The following is a 25,108-nucleotide window of genomic DNA, read 5'->3' as shown; positions in this document are numbered from 1 at the left end:
TGTTTGTACCGCTGGACCGGTAGTTGTAGACACTGAACCATGGACTGATGTCTTGTGAGGTTGTTGGCAGAGAGCCGGTAAATGTCAGCACTCAGTAATGCAAAGTAGGCGGAAGGGCGAGACAGTTGGCAACATTTAAAATACATGTTTATCCTATTTTGTTTGTTGTTGGGTAATTCTACTTATGGGTTACGACAAGAAAATGTCCAAAATATAGATGGAACATAAGAATGATATTGTAAATATGGTATTCATATTTCTAGAGAAAGACTGAAATGTTGTTCATCCTAGTTCTCTTAAAAAAAAAAAAAAAGATTTAAGAAAGGTTTACGGGAATACAGCAATAATTCCAGTGAGTGAGATAAAATTCATAAGTCTGAATTCTTTTGATGTTTATTTTAGAAGTGAGAGAAATGATTTAAATAACTTTCACATTATCCTTTTTTTCCCCCGGCCACATCATACAACGCCTTATCTGTTTCATTTAAGTGGTGCAATATAACAGTAGATAAAAGCCATTTAACAGAAGTTGTTTACATTTCACTGCTGCGGTTTTACCACCTCATGGCCATAAGTGACCCGTGCTTTCCCCCTTATCTGTTATCTCATTTTACCTTCGTGAAAACAAAGTTTTGAAGAGGGATTAATAATACCTGGATACTTCATGAAGGTCTTTTGGACACAGAAGAGTCAAACTATTTGCTGCAAATAGTCATTTCTCCTATTAGATGTTTAAAGAATTAGCTTCCCACCCAAATGTATATGATTAACATCTATTTGTATGTGGAGGCTTTCATTTTTTTTCAGCCTGAACCACACTGAAGCCGTTTTGAATGTCAGACACAGACTTTGGTCTTTACTTCATGATATAATCTATTCTTCCCCCATGTCTCAATTTATTCTACATATGTTCTCAGCCGTGGCGTAGTTTACTGGACTCCCATAGGCGAGTCATTAATTGCTTGGCGCCTCTCAAGAAAAAAACTAAAAAAAAAAAAAAAGGAAAAAGCAAACAAAGAAACAGTTTTGTTAATAGCCTGCTGCTGTTGGCTGCTGATTTGGCCCATCTAGTAATGCCAGTTCTTTTGGAACACACACAAACATCAAACTACCACCCATTATTAGCAGGGCTCCAAGAACACAAGCGAGTGAGTATGCATGTGCGTAGCTCTGTACATATGCTCAGCTGGATGTGTGGAAGCATGCACGTGTGGGTTAATGTATGCATATTTGCTTTGATGCATGCAGGTGCTCTCTGCATAGCTATTTGTACATATTTGTGTATTTATTTGTGAGTGTAAGTGTGGGTTTTCACAAAGAAAACTTTGTCATCACTTGACGCTGCATATATATATTTTTACATGCACATTCATTTCCCACACAAACAGTCATATATACAGTTATATGCATAGTCTTTAATTTGTGGCATTTTTGGACATTTTCCCTTCCACGTTACTGAAGCATGAGATTGAAATTGACAGTCTCTGGGCTAAATGATTGCACAGCAGACGCAAACAACTACTGCCAGCTTCCATGGCAAAGGTTGGGGCAGCCAAATGGCATAGTTGCAATGTCCTTCTTGAGCAATTTCCTCACAAATATTTTCACTCTTCTGTTGTATTGTTGTTGACTGTGCAGATACGTCAGTGTGTTTTGTTGCCTTGTTGCGGGGGCTCCAACAATGTCTGACATTTCTTAGTCTTAGAAAATGTGGCAGAATAGATTAATATAAAATGTAATTCCTCATTAAATGACAAGGAAACAGCATAAATTAATGATCTGATGTTAATGATTTTAATTGCAAGGAGATTTTGCCCAGGGTGAGTTTCTCTCTCTCTCTCCATCTCTCTCTCTCTCCCTCTGCAGAAGTCCTTGCAACACAGGAAAGAGTTGCACAAAAAGTAAAATGTTGAGCTGAGGAAGAGAAAGAGAGAAATAGAATGAATGAACCTTATAACCCCTAGACCCTGGCAATGGCCAAAGACATTGAGCTTATCTTGTTTATGTGGGGAAGATAACTAGAATGCTCATCTGGCCAGAAAGAAGACCATCATAGCTGTATGCTGACACTGATCACTGGGGACTATAAAAGCCTGTTTATGTGTGTGAGAGCATGACAGCTGGACACACATGCTGGAACTCACTCAAATGCACAAAAGTCCGATTCAAACTTGTCATTCAAAAGTGCACAGCAAGATCCACGCGGATTTGTGTATGGTTCACAAAAATAGGAAAACATGCAGGATAGAGCTCAATGTGTTGTGACTTTACTATGGAATCTATTTATGTATTCAATCTTATATATTTCCATGTTTTAGTTTGCTTTAATTTCCTTCCTTTTTAGCTGTTAGTGTGTGGAGCCCAATGCAGCCTGTGTCCCCCTCATTGTTTGTGCTGTTTATCTCTACCTGAACAGAAATATTACTGCCAGCAACTCCGACAGAGAGTCATCCAACAGTTATTTGAAGAGTAGGATAGGTATGGATCATGGCCTGCCTTGTAATTAGGAGAGATTGCTATTTTCCCCTCAGAATGGGCTCTGCTATCCTGATCTGTAATTATATGTTGTTCAAACATAGAGGGGAGTGTCCCTGGTGATTGTGCTGCCTGCTTTATTGTGCCTCCAGTGCCACAACAAATGCCAGCATCCCTGATTGTCTGTTTTCGCTTTCAGAGTTCTTTTATTTTATTTATTTTATCATTCACAATAAAGCAAATTAATTCAGTTTTGGACTTTTTACTGTCTCGCCAGAAATGCCCCCAGTGGGTTGTGTGTGTGTGTGCGTGCATGCATGTGTGTGTGTGTGTGTGTGTGTGTTTGTGTGTGTGTGGGTGTGGGTGTATGCATGTACTTCTAGGTAGTAGTCCAGGTTACCCCCACAAAGCGACATTGACGTGCAAAAATGATGAATGCCCTGAGAAAGTAAAGACCCACCTGGTTAATGTTAAATTTAATGCTAAAAAAAGGGAAAAAAGCCTTAAACGTTACAAGATGCTGACCTTCTTGTTTAATTAACTACAGCATTTTGCTTTTAAACATTTACTGCCATCCACTTCATTCTTTCTGCAGCACTTTCAATTCATTTTGGCCTCAAACAAGTTCATGAAAAATGTCAAAAGGGCACCTCTGTCGGAGAAGTGTGCAGCGATTTCAATTGATTCAAAACGTGGATAGTTTTACATCCTGGAACTGAGAAGCTGCAAAGCACAGCATTTGACCCCTTTGAGTGAGTATAGCCCCAGTCTAATCTGCACCACACACAAAGTATATTTCAGTGTTAAACTGTACCCCTCGTCTTGTTTTCCCGCAGGAAGAAATTGTCATGCAATGACCCAGTGACTACACTGGAAACCATTCCTCCTTTTGTTATGACTTTGTACAGCTTAACCAACTCATTTCCCATGTTTTGACCCTCCAGAATCACACTCACACACTCTACCCGGCATGTTTTGTCACATTCACATTGCTATGCTGTCTCTCTGACCTTTCTCTGCCTGTTGACAAAAACACCAAAAGCCTCAAAATTGCAAAACTTTACAGACACGGTATTCAAGTCTTTCTATGTTTAGTGTGTGAGTGGGCTGTATGGATCTGTCTCAGTCCTTTTAGGAGATAATCAGACAAAGACTAAAGACAAACACTGGCACTGTGTGGTTGTTTTTGTTTGCCTAAATACTTTTGCCTTTTTTCCCCTCTCTCTCTCTCTCTCTCTCTCTCTCTCTCTCTCTCTCTCTCTCTCTCTCTCTCTCTCTCTCTCTCTCTCTCTCTCTCTCTCTCTCTCTCTCTCTCTCGTATGCTTTAAAATTTGTTTCACGTTCTGTTTAGCTAGGTTATGTATGTGCAATTATAAGGCAAAAAGTAACAACACCAATAACTAAAACAATTCACTTGTAAATACACGAAGATGACCAAAAACACAGTTTGGTAACCCCCGGGTCTCCTTATCTTCTCCATTCATAGTTTGACCGTTTAAAATCCGGTAAATTTTCCGCTACATTGTTAACATTTACGAACATACGGTTACATAATTATAAAAGCCTCATCGCAGGTCCTGGTTGATTAGGAATCAACAATTAGGTAGTTTTGTGGGGTGCTGAAGAAACACAATCCCCCCTTTATACCCCGGTTCTGCGTAACCACCTCAGCGTCCTCGCCGGGATGTAGACTGAATTGTATTTTACATTATGACTCTAAACTCTTTGAGGAGGGGAAATAAGCTGTGTAAGTTTCTGTGTAATTAACAAGACGGGAAGCAATCGATGCTTGGACCCATACACACCACTCTGAGGAGTCTTGACTATTCCAGAGGACCAGTACAGTTTGTCCTGGCAATTGAGGTTCTGTGGTATGACCCCCTTTTCCTCTAATTCTCCCTCTCACTGTCTCTTTCTCTCAATCCCATTGCCTTCTCTCTATCCCCCCTTTCAGTCCACAGCAATTAGAGAGGCAAAGTGGGAAAAGAGGAATGTGTGAGCTAGCTTTGTGAGGATCAAGAGAATGAGAAAGGGAGAGCAAGAGAGAAAGTGAGAGATAAAGAGAGAGAGAGATGAGAGAAAGACAGAAGAGGAGATGAGAAAAAAGGAGAGGAGAAGGACCGTCTTAATTGGCCTGTGTGGCCACGCTGGTCTGCGATGGTCTGGGCTTGCCAAACCCTGTGCCTCAATAGTTGGCCTGGCCTTACATGCATCCCGTGCATCCGGCCAACCACAACTAACTCCAGTGTGCTCTTTGGCAGTTTCCAATGTCAAGCCTGGGAGAGCTGTGCCACCCACATGTACACTCTGCTCCACAGTTTAGGAGGCCCCATTTGATGGAGATTGATGTTTGAGTTTGGATTATGATTTATTTGGCACTGGTTTAGATAAAGATGGAGTCAGTGTGCTTTTCTATTGTTTAATTCATTATGACCATTTCAAATTTTGGATGCAAATGCCCTTCTAAGTTTGACAAAAATACACTCATCAAAGCTGAATGCATATCTTCATAAGACAATATAACCCTTTTCCTTCACATATTAAGTTTTTGCATTACAAAATGATTCATTCTCTGCAGTCAAATCTTTCTTTTGATACCATGCCACGCCAGAGCAGTATCACACTCAACAGTTTCAACAGTTTAGATTGTTTTAGTTAATTTATGTTGTGCCAAATGGTGTCCTTGCCAGGCTTGGTGATGACATGATGAGCCCTGAGGACCCGAGAGTGCCTGATCTCCTTTCCAAGGTGTAGACTCATGAACATCTGCAGGGCATGGGTTCAGTTCCAGAGGGTGTGCGCGCACACACACACACAGTAAATAAAAAACTTGCGCACGTCATTGGGAGTTACACAATGATAATACAAGAAAATCCAGTTGTTAAAAGACGAACAAAAATCTCAAATCTCTGATGTGTTTATGCCAGTGTTCAGTACCTGCATCTTGTGTGAGATCTTATGCAACTTCTATGAGAAAAAATTCACATGACAACATGCACTTCCAGTGTTTTTGCTTTTCTTCTTGTTTTGCAGAGTACGGACCCCTTAGTAGGGTAATAGGGTTTCATGAGACAGGCATAGGTGATTTAATGGAGCGATTTATGACCATAAAACACAGAACATGAGCTCCTCTACAATCATAGCCGGCCAGCCTCTCCACTTTGCCAGAGGCAACACATGTGCATCTCATCACTGTAAGACAAAACGTTTCACTAAAGCCAAAGAAAAAGAGATTCCTACATTTCTTGCTGTGAAGCTCAAACTTGTTCAACCTTAAACTTTTCAAATAGCTCCAGTGAGCTATGGGTCTTTGCCTCCATGTACTACAATGGAAAGTTGAGCCATCTTCAGAATGAATGTGATATTCTGAGACATGTTCGTTGCTAAAGTAGTCCACATAGGCAAGCGTTTGCTGTGGTATTTAAAGATGGAGGATGGAGGGTGATGGATGGCTGTCACAGGCAGCAACAACAGTCCTGTCTATTCTGGCGGCATCCAGATGAGACGGGACTGAGAAGCTGTGGCCAGTCTGCTTACAGCTCAGAGGGTGTTAATTTCCACTTAGGCCTGTCACAGATGAGCAGGAGACAGACAGGCAGGGAAAGAGAGACAGACAGCTGCACAAGCAGCCAGAGGGGTCGGTTGGGCGCTAAGGAAAAAGAAGCAGCTAAAAGCAGCTGAAGACTCTTTGCAAGGCCTCAACATGTAATAAATCATTTGCTGGGAACATGAGGTTTAATGGATTATAAAAACATTTGAGAAATGGTCCTCAAGCTCAACACACATTAGAAGCTGACAGAGCACTTCAAAGGCAGGCGAACAAAGCAATGATTCTTTTAGGCGTAGTACGTTTGATAAAATGCTTCTTTTTTATTGATATTAAAAATGAAAGTACATGAATTGTGCATTTCGGACGTTCTAGCGTGCAGAGGTTAAATCAATAAAATACACACAGGCTGAGTGAGCTACTGACACAGAAAAAGTTGCCATTGCTTGGCAAATAATCTCTTCATATTCAGCGAAATGAAGTGGTTGTCTTTCACGCCATTCATCAGAACAATATAGTAGCCTGTTTGAACATTACAATAGTGAATGAATGCAGTCCTAGGAGAAAATAATAATAATAATAATAATAATAATAATAATAATAATAATAATAATAATAATAATAATAATAATAATAATAATTGCACTGCCTGCTTTATACAACTGAAGTAGAATATTATTAGAGACAAGATGCAGCCTTGAAAATAGAGATCTCTGAGATAAATATTTTCTTGTCTCTTCACCACAGTTCTGTATGGCGAGTATTCATTATGACTCCTTTTCTTAAGGTGGGGGTGTTGCCACAGAGAGAATCATGGAAACAGAGTGATCTTGTTTGAGACATGGCCTTCAGTGGTTTGTCACAGAGAACTCTGTCATTGTGGGCAGGTATAGGTAACAACTTCAGCTGTACTTCCTCAACAAAATGACCACTTCAACTCAGCAACAACTCCTCTTTCCCCCTCAGAGAGCATAGGTTTCTCTTCTTCCTGAGTGCTTCAAAAATGCCTCGTCATGATAGCCATTCACCACATCGTTGGATAGATGCATTACTGGAAGATAGCGGGAGCCGGATCCCAAGAGCCTACAGCATATATGCTACGGAAGACCAGTGTCATTGGCCCTTACAAACAGGTACAGAAAAGATAGATAGATAGATAGATAGATAGATAGATAGATAGATAGATAGATAGATAGATAGATAGATAGATAGATAGATAGATAGATAGATAGATAGATAGATAGATAGATAGATAGATAGATAGATAGATAGATAGATAGATAGATAGATAGATAGATAGACAGACAGACAGTGACCTGCGGCTGACCCTTGGTGGATGCATGTATCGCTGTGACATCACTAGGGCACAGATATGATGACTTGGCCCACGGCTGAATGGACATTAATGGCCAGTGGCAGTGGCACACCCAAGATGCTCCTCAGAAGATCATAGGACACCGTGCACAATTACAAAGACACAATTTAATGAAGGACTGATCATTTCCCGGCCATCAATACTAAAGTGGCTTCAAAAACATAGTGGGTTTGAGTACAATTAATGTTGAACAGTTTAGCAATAATAGAAAAGTCACGTATTGATGATTTTACTTTTCTCAGACAACCCTGACAGGCTTCTGGAAATCCATGCAGACCATCCTTTTCAGAATATGTGCCTATTTCTGTAAAATAATATGTCTAAGCAATTCAGGCTATGGTGCTGTTAAAGTATTAATTTATGGTAGCTATTGCAAATGAAAAAAAGACATTATTTTTGGTACAAAGCATCTACAAAAAGCCTTACAACTCCAATTGGAAAACAGAAATCATACAAAATAAATCTGTCAGTTGAGCATCAGTGCTATGTATATTATTTGGACCAATTTTTCAAATATATTTTATAACAAAATAAATAATGCCTTTATACAGTGCCCTTATTTGTATTTCAACAAACAAACATAAAAAGCTTGGCGGCTCATTACGCAAGATACAGCTCAGACTAAAGGAAAATAACACAACGTCCCTGGAAACTAATTTCTCATACATACTTACATACATACATACATACAAACATACATATATATATATATATATATATATATATATATATATATATATATGTATATATATATATATATATATATATATATATATATATATATATATATATATATATATATATATACATATATACATGTATATATATATATATATATATATATATATATATATGTATATATATATATATATATATATATATATATATATATATATATATATATATATATATATATATATATATATATATATATATATATATATATATATATATATATATATATGTGTGTGTGTATACTGTGTTTTGTCTTTTTTTCAAGTATTTGATTTCAGGCAAAAGCATGTGATTACTACTGATATAAATGAAAATAAAATGTTAGTTGACATTATTGCTGATTTTTTTTCCCTTTGAATTGAAATTTTGTGCCTTTTCTTGAAAACTGCAAAATAACATCTTAACAATAACCATGAAAATGAAAAACAAAAAGTTTCTAACTTGAAAAAACAGGAATGTCACGGTACCAGAAACTGACAGGGTTTTCCTTTTTGTTCATTGAAATATTTATATGAAAAAAGACAAAATAAAATATAATCATCATCCCACTCGTTCTTTGTCCATGCCATGTTACTTCCTGTTAGAGCAGTCTGCAAAGCCATGGCAAACAGGAAGTACTGTCCCACAACCATAGTACTGTCCCAATCCAGGCGGTCCATAGTGTCCCATATGTGTCCCCTCTTTGCTGTGTGTCCGTCAGCCTCAGAGGGACAGGAGGAACAGGGACTAGGCTTCAGGTCCCTTCCCCCGCCCCTCACTGCTTATGCTGGCAAACAAGTAATGACCAGCTGTTTGTACTCGCCATGAGCCTAGGTGCCAACACAGCCCATAATTTTCCTCATTGACTCTTCCCCTTGACAGTGCCACTGCCAGGAGCTCCCCCATATCCTTTATTTTCCTTTTTTAAAAGTCACACTTTCCTTAAAACGGAAAGTTTAATATTCATTCAAAGAAAAAAAAAAACGTGCTTTTCAATCTCTTCTTTGAGTCCATTCCCAAAGCTAGCACCATGACATTTTTTTAAGCTACACGTTCATTGTTCATAAAAAAAATAGTGCCTTTTTTTCCTTTACTTTGACGTAATCCGTGGCAATGTGCAATTTTGCAGACTTTTTTTCTCTGCTTTTTGTTTGTGATCAAAAGGTGCTGGAGCAGGAATCTAATTTTGCAAAATAATTCCTTACAGTGTGGAAGTCCCTTTATAGGTAGAGGTGCAAACTAATAAGAAAAAGAACTAGAGGAGATTTTCTTTTGCCTCAGGAAAAATGATGTGGAATGGATTCTTTCATGCAAGCTGCTCTTCACTTTCACTTGTTTTCCGTCGGGACAAAAAACATTCCGCTAGGTGTCCTCTTGACACTCGCAAACCACAGATCTCTTTCATCTTCTTTTCCCCCTTCCTTTTTCTCTTTTGCTTAAGTATCCACCTGAATTGCATTCAGCCGAATTGTTAACCTTTTGTTCAACATTTGCGTTTGTGTCTTTTGTATCAGTGACTGAAAGAGAGGGAGCGAAAGAGTTCAGACAGGAAGAATGTGAAGGCATGTTCGTGCCGGAGGAGGGTGGGTGGGATGAGGTTTTGGTGGGGAGACATTAGAAAAAAAGGGGCCAGGGGTTCAAGACATGGTGAACGAGAGCAGGGGGGAGGGACTGGTGGGCTCGGACAGGGCAGGGGAGGTCAAAGAGGACTGCCACAGAAATGACGTCAGAGACAAAGCTATAATCCCCTAGTCTTTTTTTCACCCTCAAACTCTTGTCTGTGCAAAGGGCTGGCAGCGGGCTTATTTGTGGTTGACAAAGTTGTCCGTGGTGAGCAGAACGGGGGGCAGTTTGCTGGGAAGGCTGATGAGAGGCCTGTGGAAGATTGCCTGCTCCTGGGCTTTAATCTTCTCTGCCTGCTTTCGAAACTTTTTGGCCCTCAGGATGGCAGGGACGCCCCTCCGGAGCCGCTGGGCCGCCTTCCTCTGCCACACCTCGTATTTGGCATACTTCACAGTCACATGCTGCTTCCTTGGGACTTCCTATTGTGGTGTCCGGGCAAAAATAGAGGAAAAAGGGAAAAGAAAGAGTCAGTTCATTAGGAGTGATAAGAAACTCTTCAAGTGCTTATTACAATGGAGGAAAGCCTTGTTTATTTTGGGAAAACATTCAGTCATTGTTTGGGCCAGTAAAATTGAAATCAAATCTCATTCTTATAGTGCTGAAAGTCATAATAGCCTTGTCTTGCCTCCAACTGGCCCTTGTTTTGGTTTCCTTGACTGAGCGAAGCTGTCAACAAGTGCTTTGTTCTGCCTCTTTAGCAAACTGTCAGAGGGAAGGGTGGTCACTTGCCTAAAATCCATATGAGGAGCTCATTGTCATTCAGCTAACGGCTCAACCTCCAGAGACCAAATTAAACACTGCTTCAAAACACTGTCATTTCCGAGCATCGCTAGTTTCGCTGCGGACAATATTACACAGTGTTAGGTGTTGTTCGGAGCACCAGAGGTCGAGACAAAGTGGGAGCGGTGGCAGCAAAGCTCAGATTTATGCCTGACTAGCCAGTCCTCCATCTCAATGGCTTGTTTTGGTCCTGCCACTTGAGGAGTGTTTATCCCTCTTCATTCACTTCAGGAACACTCAATTGCTTAAGAACAGCTGGCCTTCAGAGCAAGCTGTACCCATCAACTCTCCCCACTGAGACAAACTAAGGACATGTCCAAACTAATTCCCTAGCAGCCTTTTTTTTCCTCTTTCACATTTCAGAAAGAGACTCCATGTATGTTTCTTCCAACATTAATATATGTTTTTTGATCTTATCACCCTCATACCACCATACATATATATTTGTATATATTTGTTTGTGTATATATATATATATATATATATATATATATATATATATATATATATATATATATATACATATATTACAGTCAAAGCATAGGATACAACAAAGGATATTTAAAGGATTTGAATGTCTGGAAGATAGACATGAGTTCTGAAGCAAATGGACTTTTCCCTGCATGTTTCTAGCATATTTCAGTGAAGCTCTCCTGGCCAGTGCAGGCATTTTAGACCATTGTTGTTTTTTTTTTGTTTTTTTTTGAGAGCTTGCTGTTCCGTGACTAATAATCATACAATCAAAACACACTGTTTTGTTATGGTTCAGCAGTCTCCAGCATCTCTCAGATAAACACACACACACACACACACACACACACACACACACACACACACACACACACACACACACACACACACACACACACACACACACGCGCGCACACACACACACGCACGCACACACACACATATACGAGGATGTTACTATGACGTGCCATTTCCTGAATATCATGTGCTGTACCTGTCTTGATGTTTTCCATCATGGTCAGCACTTTGGGTGGAAGGTAAATGCTTAGCTTTGACCATTGAACAAGATAAACCTGTCTCTGTGTGGATGTCTGCCTGTACTAGGTGTCAGTGACATAGGGGTGAGGCTCATAGGTGAATGGAGGCACAAGAGATGGGAGGACAGATAAAGACTGGAATTAGGACTGTTTCCCATACTGGTGTGTTGTTGTTATTGCTCAGACGCACCTGCTTTAGTGCGGGAATCATGGGTATGACCTGTAGAGAGGTGGCCGACACATCCCTTTCTGACTTGGCGGGTTTGGCACAGTACTGCTCCAGCAGGTTGAGGTCACAGCTACGGAAACAACACTCCTCTACGATCCCACGGTTCTGGGAGCGTCGGTTGTTACCCCTGGTGGTTGGCCTACCTGAGGAGAAACACAACAGAGAATGAATGGAGGCAATGGGAAAGGTGAAGGTTAAGGCCGAACGCACAACACTGGCACTTAATGTATCAGGGTTGTTTTTTACTTCAACAATCATAGCAGCCCTTGGTGCAAAGAGGATAAAAGGAAATCTATGACCAACTGCAACAAATCTTTTTGTTTGTAGAGATAATCTGATTGGAGCTATCTGGAAGTCCTTAAATGATGGAATACACAAGTAAACACCCTGTGCTGTGGCCACTAAAAGACAAGCAGTACATAAATACATAGAATGATAACTCTTCTATGACCGTGTGCTTTGTCAAGTTAGTAGGGAGAGAAGACGAGGGGAAGACAGGGGGCCGGATTCAAGATAGATGGCAGTGCAATAATCAAAACAAAGAGGAAGAATGGAAAACAAAAGAGAAATGAAGTGAAGGTGTGAGAGAAGATGTTGGAGAAGAGTAAGGTGAGGAGGAGGATGGTCAGTAAAATGCAGAAAGTGGCATTATACGTGATCAATAAGTGTCTTGTTGGAAGTCCTGCAGCCCACAAAATCAGAGTAATGCGAGACTTGATTGCAGGAAGAGGCACGTGAGACAGAAAGAGCGGGTGATCCACGAAGAAGGAGGAGTAAGAGGCAAAAAAGCTGGAGGAAGCTCATCTATTCTGGCCCAAAATGGTTAATGATCATTCTGATTGAAGAAAAGCAGCACACAAAGAATCCGCTTGTTTGGGACACAACTAGCATCTTTTTGGACATAATCAAAAAAAGATGAATGTATTTATGTCACACACCCTGCAGACTGAACAAACAGAAGCTTATCCAGATGAGGATTAACAACAATGCTCTCCCAGAAAGCTTCACCGCGACTCCATCATCACTACAATGCAAGCAACAGTCAGGATTGATGTTAATGATCTTTCCTCTTAGCCTGACATCAACACCCCCTTCACCCCTTTTATCCAAACCATCAGTGTGGTCCCCTGGCCTGAGAATACTAGTGCCGAGGTGACTGGTATGCCACTTGGGGTGCTATTACTTTACTGGTAAACAAGCAGTCCATTGTGTCACTGTGTCCTGCATGTGTGCCTTAGCGGCTGGCTGGCCTTTCATATGCAATGAGAGGTGCGGGCTGCATCTAAGTGCAGGAGGACAGATCTATTCAAGCTTTTTAGGGTTACCGTGACCTGGATGACCGAGACTCTCCACCAGCACGGGGCAGTGAGCAGACTCAGCTGAGCAGCCTGGACAAGGTCTGCAGACACACAGCTGGCTATAATCTCCCTCCCTCTCCCTCTCTCCCTCTCTCTCTCTCTCTCCCTCTCTCTCTCTCTCTCTCTCTCTCTCTCTCCCTCTCCCTCTCTCCTTCTCCCTGTGCGTGCATAGGCGTCGGTGCATGAGGAAGAAGAGAACAGTAAACATGCATGCCACACACAGCAACAGACGCGCTCAGCTATCCAAATACGTGTGAGAGGATAACAGAGGGGACTTGGCACGGGGAGGGGAGAGTGAAAGGCGAGTCGGGGGTTTTATGCGGCTCGGACGTCGTGAAACCTCGTAATGCTCCGAAAACCTACTGAAATAGAAGCCTCTGTCGTCACAGACGAACTGCAGCGCATCCACCAGCTCTCCCCCACACAGCGTCTCCGCCGAGGTCACTTCCACAACGTAAAACGTGAGGGCCAGCGCGCAGAGGAGCGCACGACTGGTCGCAGACATCCTCCTGGCCTGAGGAAGAAAAACAAACACACACACATAGCACAACAGAGAGAATGTTAGCAAATTCAAATCATTTGCAAATAGTAACAATACTTGTGGCAATGATTATAATAAACCCAGATGACAACCAGATATGGTGTAATAGAAGCAATACACAAGTCTTACTTATTATCATGGAAGCTTGTACAATCTCTACTTCCAGCGTCAAAAGCTGTTGTATGCACTGACCTTTCTCTTAACAAAAAGTCTTCTGCCTCAAGTCAAATAACAGCCTATCAAACGAGCACGGACCCCGCATCCCCTCCCCGATTTTTATCAGTCATGTGTGTCATGTGTGGCACGTCGGAGAAGTGCTTATTCTGAAGGAAAAAAGTCGCCCGTATCTGCTGCTTTCACTCTCTTGCACAACTCTCCAGAAATCGCAAGCCCGGCTGCTCGATAGTTAACCACCCGAAAAGCCAGACTCAGCATATATTTTCCCCTTGCTCACCCCTGAGTGAGCTCAATGACCCTCAGACCTACCGCCCCCTATCTACCGGCAACAGAGACCAGCTGTTTGCATCGCGCCTTGCGAAGCAGCAGCAGCGCACCATCCACACCGGAGAGGAGGACGCACAAATGCCTCTTGCAACTTCTTGTCTGCTGTCCTATCACGATTACGCGAAACACTTTTGCAGCTCATGCATGCTTAACTTTCCTTGCTGTGTGCAATTCAGATGAGATGTCCAGTAGCTCCAACTTGCACAGAACTGATGCGAGTCAAGCATCCAGTCAATCCGAGACAGTTTTCTTACTTCTCGCAAGCCAAGCCAAGCAAAGCGCATCGCTACAAGTCAGCCAGAGCGCGCTCTCTGCAAGGAGGAGCGGTGTGTGTTCTCCTGTGGTTACCTTCATTCTGCTGCTCTCCGTCCTCCGGCAGGTGTGGCAAAAGGAGCGGGTTCCGTATCTTTGCTGGGTTTCCATGTCAGATGGCAGTAGTCAACGTGGTGGGAGTTATTTCTTTTAAATTCTTCTTCTTTTTTATTGTTTTATTTTATTTTTGGTTGTAGAGATTGCAGGTGAGTTAGTTTCCCAGTTGGTGAGGCTATAGAGATGGTGTGTGAGAGGCTGTCCCAAATACCAGGCGACAGGCAAAACTTCTCAGGGAGAAGTATTATATACCAAAACACGCCCCTTGCACCCACCCCACCCCCTCGCTCCTCCCCCTCATGGCTGATGAAAAATGGCACAGAGATGTTTTATGGAAAAGTGCTTAAAGTAAGATGAGATGAGTGCGCAAGGGAGAGGTTGAGAGTCAGAAAATGTGGAACACTTCCACTGGCATTTTTAACGTTTGTGTGTAACCTGCAATCACACTGTTTACACACAGGGCGCAGACTTAACAAGAATAGACGTAATTCCTTTGACTCCAAGAAAAATGTCAATGTCTCCGCCCTGCTGTAATTAAGATTAACATTTAGTGGAATCGGTGTGGCCATGGTCTGCGGCTGTCCTCTGACTTGGGTGAAGATGTTGTCATCGGGGTCAAAGGTGACAGCGGAGGATATTAAGTGTGCCTATTCTCTACCAGGGGGCAGATCTGACGGATGGTGATGAAGAGGAGGAGGATGCCCTGCTGAGTCTCTGTGACTCTCGGTCTGTTAGATGGAAAAAAAAAAAAAAACAAAAAAAAAAAAACAGCCAACAGCCGTAGATAGTAAAAAATGAACCAACATTACCAAGAGTCAGGATGAATGCCGACAAGAGGGAAACAATCCTTCATTTAAAATAACTGTATCAATTCAAGTTATAAAGCCTTGAGCAGGTAAATGAATAATTGACTCCTTAATACATGAAGGCCCTTGAGCCATAAACGTTGCTAAGAAAATCTGATTATATGTGTAAGCAAGCACTTTCACTTTTTTCTTGTAAAAAATGAATAGGGATTCCCTTATGTAAGTGTGTCTTCTGCTGAAGGTAAAAACCGGGCCTTTCTTCAGACTCAGACTGACACCTACTGGTCAGGATACCGAAGCTCCGTTTGTTTGTCTCGCAGCTTTGGAGCAGCTGAGCTGAAAGTACTGGTCCAGGATCTGATTACCAACCTCAGACTCAACCTGCAGGAAATATGTCCGGACAAACTCCCGGGAGATTGTTCTTGCAAATGGAGTCAAACATAGCACTGTTTTTGCCAACATTTATGCTTATCTCACACACAAGTATATAAGAACACACATAAGAGATACAAGGGAACAATTGCATCACATATCAGAAAATGATTGATTGATTGATTGAAAATATTTACTGGTGTACATGTTTGTTTAAAAAACAAATAAACAAACAAACAAAACGAGCCACCATTTATATACAGGCCCCATATGGGTTAAAAATGACCTGCTGCAAGTATGGGCCGCACATGGGTTTGTCTGCAGGTTCAGTGTTACCTACCAGTGTTTGCCCACATGGACTTGGTTGTTAGGTGGGATCCAACTAGAGGGGGACCTATGTTACATTACATTATATTACATTACACTGAGGAGACACTTAGTGACTTACAACAGAGGAATGCAATCAAGTCACAGTAGATCATAGTAGATCACAAAGTAGGTGCAGATGCGACAGTATTTTAATGTGCGGTTAAGCTCCACTAAGAGGACGATCAAGTGCAGTTCACAAAGTTAAAGGAGACAGCAGTTCATGACAGAAAATGTTCTTTGAAGAGGAACGTTTTAAACACCTTCTTGAACGTAGAGAGTGACAACTACTCTTGTAGCCACTGGTAACTTGTTCCACCATTGAGGAACGACACGAGAGAACAGTCTTGGCGGCAGCTGCCTTGTGTGAGGAGCGGGCAAAGCCAGTCAGTGTTCTTGTGAAGAACGCGGTGCTCAGGCTGTTACTAAAACTATACGGGACCCACACAATTTCCCCCCTTCTTAGCCCATGGCCATTTAACTCACTTGTATCCCTTTTGGGCCCCATATATTTGGCCCACATAGGCTTCCTTTTTGGGGCCCATAATACTGAAACCATATGGAACCCATGCCATTTGTCCGTTTCAAGCCCAAACCCACTGTGTATGCAGATAGCCCACTTTTATCCCAGATGGGGCCCACATGGATATGCTGGATGGAAAATGCCATATCAACAGTCAGTGGAAACCAAATAATCATTAGGTAATCATAACCAGATTCAAATCCTAATTTAACTGACTTGATGTTGTATTTTGAAGATTAAGTGTTCCCTTCATTTTCTGAGCATGTGTTATATGTGTTGTGTCATAAGAAGACTTATTTTCCACCTACTTCTAAGGGCATTCATTTTTTTTTCTCCCAAAACACAAAGTAAACTGGCAAAACAGGATATTGCGGTATGGCAGAGGAAACATAAATCAGATTAATTCTATTAAAAACCCGACTGGTTACACATGACTATGATTTCGGCAACAATCTACCAGACTGCTCCATCTTGTGGTAGAAAAAGGACACTATTAAATGCATGGCAATTTGTAACATTGCTATCAACTGTTTATTACATAGGAAGTTTTTTTTAATTCACTATGCGTTTACACGGCTAGACAAAAACGGCATCAAATACATGACAAGACCAAAACAGGCAAAGAAAAAAGAAATCTAAAAGTAACCGCTCAAACAGTGAATACACATACCTCGAAATTAACGTTTAACAAGCAGCTGAGGGCTATTTTTTGTTTCTTGTCAAAATAAATTATTAAAATATACATGTGATTCTTCACTAGAGCCCAACATTTTCTTCCTATTATTTTAAAATATAGATACAATACTGATTTAGTTTTCTTTTAATACATTCATAATCACAGTTCCCTTCGATTTTGGCTTCTTTAACTCTTTTCTCAAACAAAACAGTTTTGCTTTAAAAGCAGCCCAGTCAAGGTAAACCACATCAATTCACAAATGCATCCACACCCAGCAAAGCGTTAAATATCTTTGGAGACTTTGCAGATGCTGCCGTTTGAGGTTTTAAAGATTGCAGCCTCATTGGCCAGCCAGGCAGCCACATCAAGCAACAGCTCAGCGTCATACTGGAGGTACAGCACAAAAAGATGAACACGTTAGTCTTGTCACATGTTGGACATCGCAGAGCTTAGCAGAGAGGAAGCAAACAATAGCGGGGATGGCTGCTGACGGGGGGCTTCATCATGACAACACGCTGAGGGCGTCTGTCAGCAACTTAATCTCATCCTTAACATTCTCGAGGCATCCCTGGATCTTCAGTGGGTTGTCCAGGACTTCAATACTGCAGGTGTATGGATCAAACCTGACCGAGAAGGGACGCTTGATGCCAGCTACGTACCTCCTGGTGAAGATTTTAAATGTAGACATGTCAGAAAGCAAAACATATGTATGACAAAATTAATTTTCTTAGTTGTTGTTTGGCCTGCATCGTATACATAAAACTTTTGGCAGTCACTTTTAGAGTGACTGGAACTTTCACATCTAAAGATATACATACATCCCGTGCAGTTCGGCTCACAATGGGCTGTATTTTATATTTACTATCCTTTTCTAAACATCCCCATGCTGACTATGTTCTCATCAAGTGTGGCACAGATGTCTTGTACTTCATTCCACCCTCAAAATAAAGCCACTTGTTTTGCAGAGGAGGATCTGATGTGTTTGCCAAATAAAGCTCCAGTGTTTTGCCTTGGTAAGAAAGACTACATCAGTAACAGCTGTCTTCTGACTGTTATGGCTGACCTACTAAAGTTGGTGGCCTCGTCGGGTTGGCTGGCGGTTCTGTGACCTTGTCCATATATAACCTTGTACTTTTACATTTTCTTTTTCTCCTTCATCTTTTCCTTGCTCTCCCTTTCACTGCACACGGCTCAGCCATCATGTTACAAACACTGACAAGTAGAATGAGTTACACTGCTGATTGTGTTACAATTCAGTGTTCTCCTGGGAAAACCTGCGTCTAAGCATTCACATGTCGGTTTCTTTGATGCTTTCCACCCACCTAATCACCACCCCCACATATGGTAATAGTACTCCAATACAGTAGTAGCTTCCCCCTGCAGGACAACAGCGGGCCCTGCAGAAACGGCTTTGGAACGGCTCAAAGAAAACTACAAAGAGTTTGAGATGCCTACAACCTCCCCGGACACCATTCTGATGAGATCTGATGCCGTCTGTGGGAGGTAAGCCTATTGCACAATGAACACGCCCCGCAGGCCACAGTGCCCAAACGATCTGTTAATGTCCTGGTACCAGACACTGTGGGACACCCTCAGATTTTCCTCATCCACACCCTGACCGGTCAGGGCTGTTTTGGAGACGAGGGGAGGGCCTACACAATCTTAAGCTGCTCGTCCCAATGTTATGGCTGGTTTGTGTATATTTGTATGTATTGTAGGGCTGTTCGATTTTGCCCAAAAATAAAATCTCGATTATTTTCTCTCAAAATCCGATTTTCGATTACGATTACGATTATTTTGTGAATTGACAAAAGGCAAAGAAATGATTTCAAATATGCTGTTTTTTTATTGAACATTTGCCCCATTGCGCTTTAAGTGCAAACGTTGCTCTTATTAAACCAAAAATGAATGAATAAAGTGCAAAACTCTGTAAAATAAGTTGAAAAAAAGTTTTAAAAAATATAATAAAATATAAAGTTTTATCTCTGAAAAAAATCAGCAAATCAGCACTTGCAAACATACAGTAAGTTATATTTCCAATTAAATAAAACAAGACATTTTTCTAATTAAACTAAACTGGGTCTTTGCATGCTAAATAATAATGCAACCCATGAAGGAGGTAGAGGTGTGTAATGTCAGTCATTACATTTGCTGTTCACATTTGCAAGTTTTTTGCAAGGAACACGAGCCGGTCTACGGCATCTGGCTTGAGGGATGCCCGGTGGCATGTTACAACGCCCCCTCCTACACTAAAGAGCCTCTCCGATGGGGCACTTGTCGCAGGTATTGAGAGGTATTTCCACCAATCATTAATATGGTATCAATCATTAATATGTGTGCAGACAAGGTAAAAAAAAAAAAAAAAAGTGAAAAATCGATTTTACGAGTTTCACGTTTTAACATCGTTCTAATTACATAATCGCGATTACGATTTAAAATCGATTAATCGAACAGCCCTAATGTATTGTGTTGTCTTCAGTATAAAAGAAATACCTGAATTTCTCCTTAGCATCGGAAAAACTCTCAGAAACAAAGTAGACAGGCTGGTACGTCTGGTCTTGGTAGGGTTGCAATGCTGCAGCCTCTGGATCAAACTCTCGTGTCTCTGGTTCATCAGACAGAGAGTGCTGGGAGGAGGTTACATTTGAAAGAATCAGGTAAGAGCTCAGTTTACTTTGGTTGTTCTCTTTAAAGAAAAAAAAATGCTTTACCATACCACAAGTTCTCCATAAGAAGAAAGCAATCCAGCCCCGTAAGCCTTCACTTCACCATTTTGCTTGCATAGACCATACTCGACCGTGAACCAGTACAGCTGAAGAGAAGAACAGACTGAGTTGAAAAAGGGTATACTGGGATAAACTACTACTTATTTATATTTGTCACATTTGAGATCCAGAATTGTTTGAACTGTAGTAAAAAAAATATTGAAATAAATAAATGACACAATGCCAAGATCTTTTTTTTTTCACATTGATTTCTTTAACCTCCTGAGTCCTGACAACCCAACATATCATAGGTCTTTCACAGGTCTTAGGAAGTTCACATAATTTATTTTGGTCAATAGACCACTACAAATAACCCTAGTGGAAGTATTATTTCCGAAATGACCCAACATAAGCTTCAACTCCTCTACTCCTCAATATTTTTTGCAGGGTATCCAAATCTCATTCGTGTTGGAGGACTCAAGTCTCACCGTCGATAGTTTTTCAATGTCTTCATCTGATGCCCCCAGTGATGCCAGACCAAGGCTCTGCAGAAAGTAACCACACAAGTGTTACCAAACATAATAGCACAGAAAGCAGAATAACAACCTGAAAGGTTGCAACATTGTTCCTTCCTCACCTGAGAAAACTGGGCAAAGGTTGCATTAGCCAGTATCGGGACATGGCCCAGAAGTTCATGGACACAGTCCCTGAAGATACAAACAAAGATGAAGCTTTGACCATAATGTGTAGAGACTGAAAAACATGATAAAGATAACTTTAACTCAGAAGAGACTTGGAGCTCTCGAGGTGGTTGAATTGAGCGTGGCTGCATAGCAGTGGTTAGACAGCAAGAGCCAATTCAGTGAGAAAACACACATCATAACATTTCTAACTCTTCTTAGTTTTAATTAATGTGCAACTTTTGTATATAAACATGGGTTAAATTAAAGATACTGCTCATTTACATTTGTTGGTTTTATATGTCCTTTTGCCTGAAGACAGTTGGGATGGGCTCCAGCCCCCCCTGAAACTCTGAATAAACTGAAACATGTATATAAAATGGATGGGTGGATGGTTGTTTAATTATGTGTTATTTGTTGTGCTTTTGTAATATGCTGCAGGTTTTAAGTAAATTCATGTTATGCAGAAAGTTTTACTGGACTGTGTGAAGAGACAAAGTGAGAGAAAATGCTGGAGTGGGCTAAAGGGTCACTCAACACAATTTCAGGAACTTTGCCATCAAATGTGTTTATATATGGGAGGATTTGATAAACAAAAATGGATGGGTCAGAGGGATACTCACGGCTCTGGGGAGTGCATAGGGGAGGCAGCATGTCGGATATACTGGGTGCACTGGAATACACGGAATGCCAGACTGGCCAGGAAGTCTCTGGCTGAGAGCAAACCTGCCACCGGACGAAGCTGAAACCCTGTGTGCTCTGTTTGAGTTCAAGAGGAAGAAATAATCAAACCCTGATGGACGGGCTGGCTAGTCACTAAACATCTGTGTTTAGGTATCATTCCTTCCATTGCTTCACAGACATTACCTTTGAGGAAGCATGACACATCTTCCAACTGGGGAATGTTGTCTGGACTATACCCACAATGCTTCTCCAGAAGACGAAAGGCCTCAAGATGTTCAGTGCAGGCATGGGTGTTGTATAAGTCCCTCAGAGTTGAATACACTTTTCCCCTATTTGGAAACATGATAGCTTAAACATTTTGATCTGAAACAAAATCTGTTGCATACTTAAAAGGGTAACAGGAAACAACGATTCATATCAGCTCAATAATAAAGTATAATTTCATCATAACTTTCTTAAATCGATATTTTCAGAACTGATTTATATCTTGAAATGCAACTGTACTGTAGCTTTTAGTCCCTCTTCAATCAGTTGTTTTTTTATTTTGCCTTTTGTTTGCTCTATTAGGTTTTCAGTCATATTTGTGTGTCTCGATTATGTCTTGTGGCACCTAATCGATGTAAAGCCCTTTTATTTTTCTGAGTCTTTCACTGTGGAAAGTGACTGGATCAAAGATCTTTATTAAAGTTTAAATTATGAATACAGAGGAAAATACCATTATTTGCAAATCCTATTTGTAAAATTTTGTTTCCAGACATATACACGCCCTTACTATCACACCTTCATGTGTGAAATAGTTTCCCCATTTGTAAGTAATTTACCAAAATATCCACCAAAAATAAAATTAAATTATATTCCAACTGCTGGGAAACACGATTTGACTGACTTTGTGAATAATAATCCAATGGCAGATTATTTGAATATAAATGCGAATTCATCACAAGTTTATGTTCATTACTTAAGCCTTCATTTGTACATCTTATAGTAACAACATATTAGAAGGACATGGATTAGCTCTTACCATGTGTCAATCTCTTCCTCTGTGTACTCCACTCTGGGAATTGGCTGCCCACTGAGGACAAGCATATGGACACATTTGTCAGGAACTGTCCAATTGGTGTTCTGTTTATTGTCATATATGTTTCTGTGCAGCATTATAGCCAAAAACTGTATCTCACTGTCTGTATCTGAAAGCGATGTCACCAATCATTTTCCTCCTCTCTCTGTAAGCCGGATCTCTATAGCCCTGTTAAAATCAATTATATCAAACATTGATAGCATTTTCTGCATTATTCTTTCTCTAATGCTGGAAAGGGCATCACTTACGGGATGGTCTTCATCTAAGTCTGGATCAAATTTTGTGACCAGATGGTGACATCTGTCCAAATCTGAAATTTTCTTTGGAAACCAGTGAACTAGTACAGAAAAGAGAAAAACAAACAAAACGAGATTTAGTTGCACTACTTCAATTCATGAATTATTTTTCAAATACATATTTAAAAACAAGCAGAAATGTCTCACATTTAACTTCTTTTGTGGTTTTGACATCCTCCGCATTCCTCTTGAGGGAGCTGACCAGAGTACTGACGTCTGAAAGGTGCACCTCAAAGCGCACAAAGTACTCCAGACCCTCCAGGTTGTCCTTCAGCTTCCGACATGGTCGTGTCTCCAAGTGGTGGATGCTGGCTCCAAATGTCTGGAATATCATCAACACTACTGATATATAGTTCTAGTGCTGGTACAATGTACATAGCATAGTATTAAGATGGAAATAACAAATGATACAGGATTTAAGGTTCCACTCTGGACACGTATAAAGCATGGAGCAGCTTTCCTTAAGTTTCCTTTATAGCTTTTCAGTCAAATGACAGACAGAAAAATCTGCAGAAAATGTTTTGTCAATGAAAAATCTATTCAGTAGAATGATTGGATATATCAGCAAACCTATTGATTTTTGATGGATTATTATTATAGCCTATTTTTTTTTATTTTTATTTTTTTATTTTATTGGCTTTGTCTCGAACACAACAAAACCCAATCAAATTAAAAGCATCAAAATATTTAAAAAAAGCAAAACAATTTAACAGTCTCATTCAAAAATAAAACACACAGCCAAACAATGTGTTCGAGAGGGAACAGGAGGAAGCAGAACGCTTATTTAGTCCTGTCCCTTCCTCACAATATCATATCATATATAACCTATAAAAATTAAATAAAATTAAAAGAAAATAAAGAGAAGAAAATAAAAGAAAAAAGCCTATGTTGTTTAATTCCCTGAGCGTATTCTATAGAATTCAATGCAAAACAAAACAAAAAGAATGGATTCATTGATTAATGACTCGTGACTCATATAGCATGTGATAATTATTTCTAAGTCATAACTAAGCTATTAGTTGAACATAACTGACAAATCTTTTGTAACATAACCATAATTATTTTGCCGTCTTCGCGCGATACCTCAAAGACCTTGAGTGTCCGTGAGAGAGCAGGTGTCTTGGAGCAGCTCCTTAAAGTGAAGAAGATGTTGAGAAGCGCTTTTCCATCTTCCTCCTCAAACACTATCTGCTCGCTGGCCTCGGCAGCCTCCGCCGCGGCGGCCGCGGCTTCTCTCTCTTTGCGCGCGTCTTCAATCAAACTCTGGCGTCTCCCGAGGAACCTCTGAGACTGCCCCGAAAAGAAAAAAAAGGAAGAAAAGCATTTTCTGATTTAAGTCACAGACACAGCACACGGTCAAAACAGCACAGAGAGGTAACTGCTTGGCTTTCCTTACTTTTGGGATGTCTCTTTGGGTATTTGAAGGTAGAGCTTTACATCTCCAAATGCGCATTGGAACAGCAATGCAATCAAGGTAAACCCTAAAACATAGCTACCACAGCACACATTTCAGCATATGTTCGAGCGTATACGACTTATGTTTTTTGTTTGTTTGTTTTTTAAATCTAACCTATTAGTTGGATGTCTAATTTTGCGCATCACGCACTACCATTGAGCAATGAACAGATCGCAGAGCTTTCCACGCGCATTTTTACAGATTCGGTCGTCCAAATTTTCATCAATCACTGAAAACACAACTATATACTCACGCTTGTGATTCAGTAACATATTGGGTGTTGGCCATGCAGATAGGGCTTACCGTGATGGAGTCCGACCTCTCCAGCTCGGATGCCGCTCTGCGGATGCTCTTTGTGGAGGATGTGGAGCTGCTTGAAAGAGGCATCTTCAGGCTGAAAAGTTTTCTGTTTCGGCTGTTTGCTGGCGACAGAAATGATGGTGTACTTCTGGTGCCCTCGACTTCTAAGGCTTTGTTGTGTGACCAGAGTTTTTCTCTTTTTTCCTCACAGACAGGTTTCCTCTTTTTATAGGATCATTTGTTTGTGGTTTCTGACGTCAAAGACACTAATCTCACTCTAATCAGCTGGTGCGCAGGATCTACCACACTCATGCTATGGTCCAATTCAGAGCCGATTGTGTATTTTTAACAGACACGCATCTAAAGTGACTACTGTTAATATTTGTCGGTTATATATATATATATATATATATATATATATATATATATATATATATATATATATATATATATATATATATATATATATATATGAGAATAATGTGAATAATTGTTATATATTTAATAATTCAGACACCAGTTGCTTTAAGGTTTTGCTACAATATTTCATATTTTGCGTATATCTGTGGATTACACTATATTTACCTTTTTTAAACGATGTAAATACAGTTTTATAAATAATAATAATAATAATAATAATAATA

General features: G+C 40.5%; 2 protein-coding genes across 4 annotated transcripts; both read right to left on the bottom strand.

The window, feature by feature from the left end:
• Positions 1-8,366: 8,366 nt before the first annotated feature.
• igf2b (insulin-like growth factor 2b) lies at positions 8,367-14,729 on the bottom strand. Its single transcript, XM_061721457.1, has 4 exons — positions 14,502-14,729; positions 13,472-13,622; positions 11,712-11,893; positions 8,367-10,153 (listed from the first exon to the last, which is right to left on the bottom strand). The coding sequence occupies exons 1-4, from the start codon at positions 14,574-14,576 to the stop codon at positions 9,914-9,916; spliced, it is 648 nt and encodes a 215-aa protein (XP_061577441.1). The 5' UTR covers positions 14,577-14,729; the 3' UTR covers positions 8,367-9,913.
• A 2,390-nt stretch (positions 14,730-17,119) lies between these two features.
• th (tyrosine hydroxylase) lies at positions 17,120-24,647 on the bottom strand. Of its 3 annotated transcripts, none has more exons than XM_061722565.1 (14): positions 24,468-24,647; positions 24,105-24,200; positions 23,792-23,998; positions 22,856-23,030; positions 22,661-22,749; positions 22,513-22,580; positions 22,356-22,406; positions 21,518-21,663; positions 21,274-21,409; positions 20,608-20,677; positions 20,459-20,515; positions 19,982-20,077; positions 19,759-19,892; positions 17,120-17,927 (listed from the first exon to the last, which is right to left on the bottom strand). In XM_061722565.1, the coding sequence occupies exons 1-14, from the start codon at positions 24,549-24,551 to the stop codon at positions 17,768-17,770; spliced, it is 1,569 nt and encodes a 522-aa protein (XP_061578549.1). In that variant the 5' UTR covers positions 24,552-24,647; the 3' UTR covers positions 17,120-17,767. The 3 variants fall into 3 exon arrangements, with proteins under 3 accessions (XP_061578549.1, XP_061578551.1, XP_061578550.1); XM_061722567.1 differs by having other exon boundaries at positions 24,105-24,189; positions 24,468-24,491; XM_061722566.1 differs by lacking the exon at positions 24,105-24,200.
• Positions 24,648-25,108: the final 461 nt, after the last annotated feature.

Source organism: Cololabis saira, chromosome 5 (assembly GCF_033807715.1).
Source record: "Cololabis saira isolate AMF1-May2022 chromosome 5, fColSai1.1, whole genome shotgun sequence".
Classification (NCBI taxonomy): Eukaryota; Metazoa; Chordata; class Actinopteri; order Beloniformes; family Belonidae; genus Cololabis; species Cololabis saira.
This window is presented reverse-complemented; position numbering and strand designations above follow the sequence as displayed.

Excerpts from the sequence above, each read along its gene's own strand:
- th (XM_061722565.1), bottom strand. The coding sequence starts at position 24,551 with ATGCCTCTTTCAAGCAGCTCCACATCCTCCACAAAGAGCATCCGCAGA. Across the intron at positions 22,750-22,855 it reads AACCACAAAAGAAGTTAAAT|TTCACTGGTTTCCAAAGAAA; the intron begins GTGAGACATTTC and ends TTTCTGTACTAG. Across the intron at positions 21,410-21,517 it reads TGTGTCATGCTTCCTCAAAG|AGCACACAGGGTTTCAGCTT; the intron begins GTAATGTCTGTG and ends GAACTCAAACAG.
- igf2b (XM_061721457.1), bottom strand. The coding sequence starts at position 14,576 with ATGGAAACCCAGCAAAGATACGGAACCCGCTCCTTTTGCCACACCTGC. Across the intron at positions 11,894-13,471 it reads CGACAGAGGCTTCTATTTCA|GTAGGCCAACCACCAGGGGT; the intron begins GTAGGTTTTCGG and ends GTTTCTCCTCAG. Across the intron at positions 10,154-11,711 it reads TGATTCCCGCACTAAAGCAG|GAAGTCCCAAGGAAGCAGCA; the intron begins GTGCGTCTGAGC and ends ACACCACAATAG.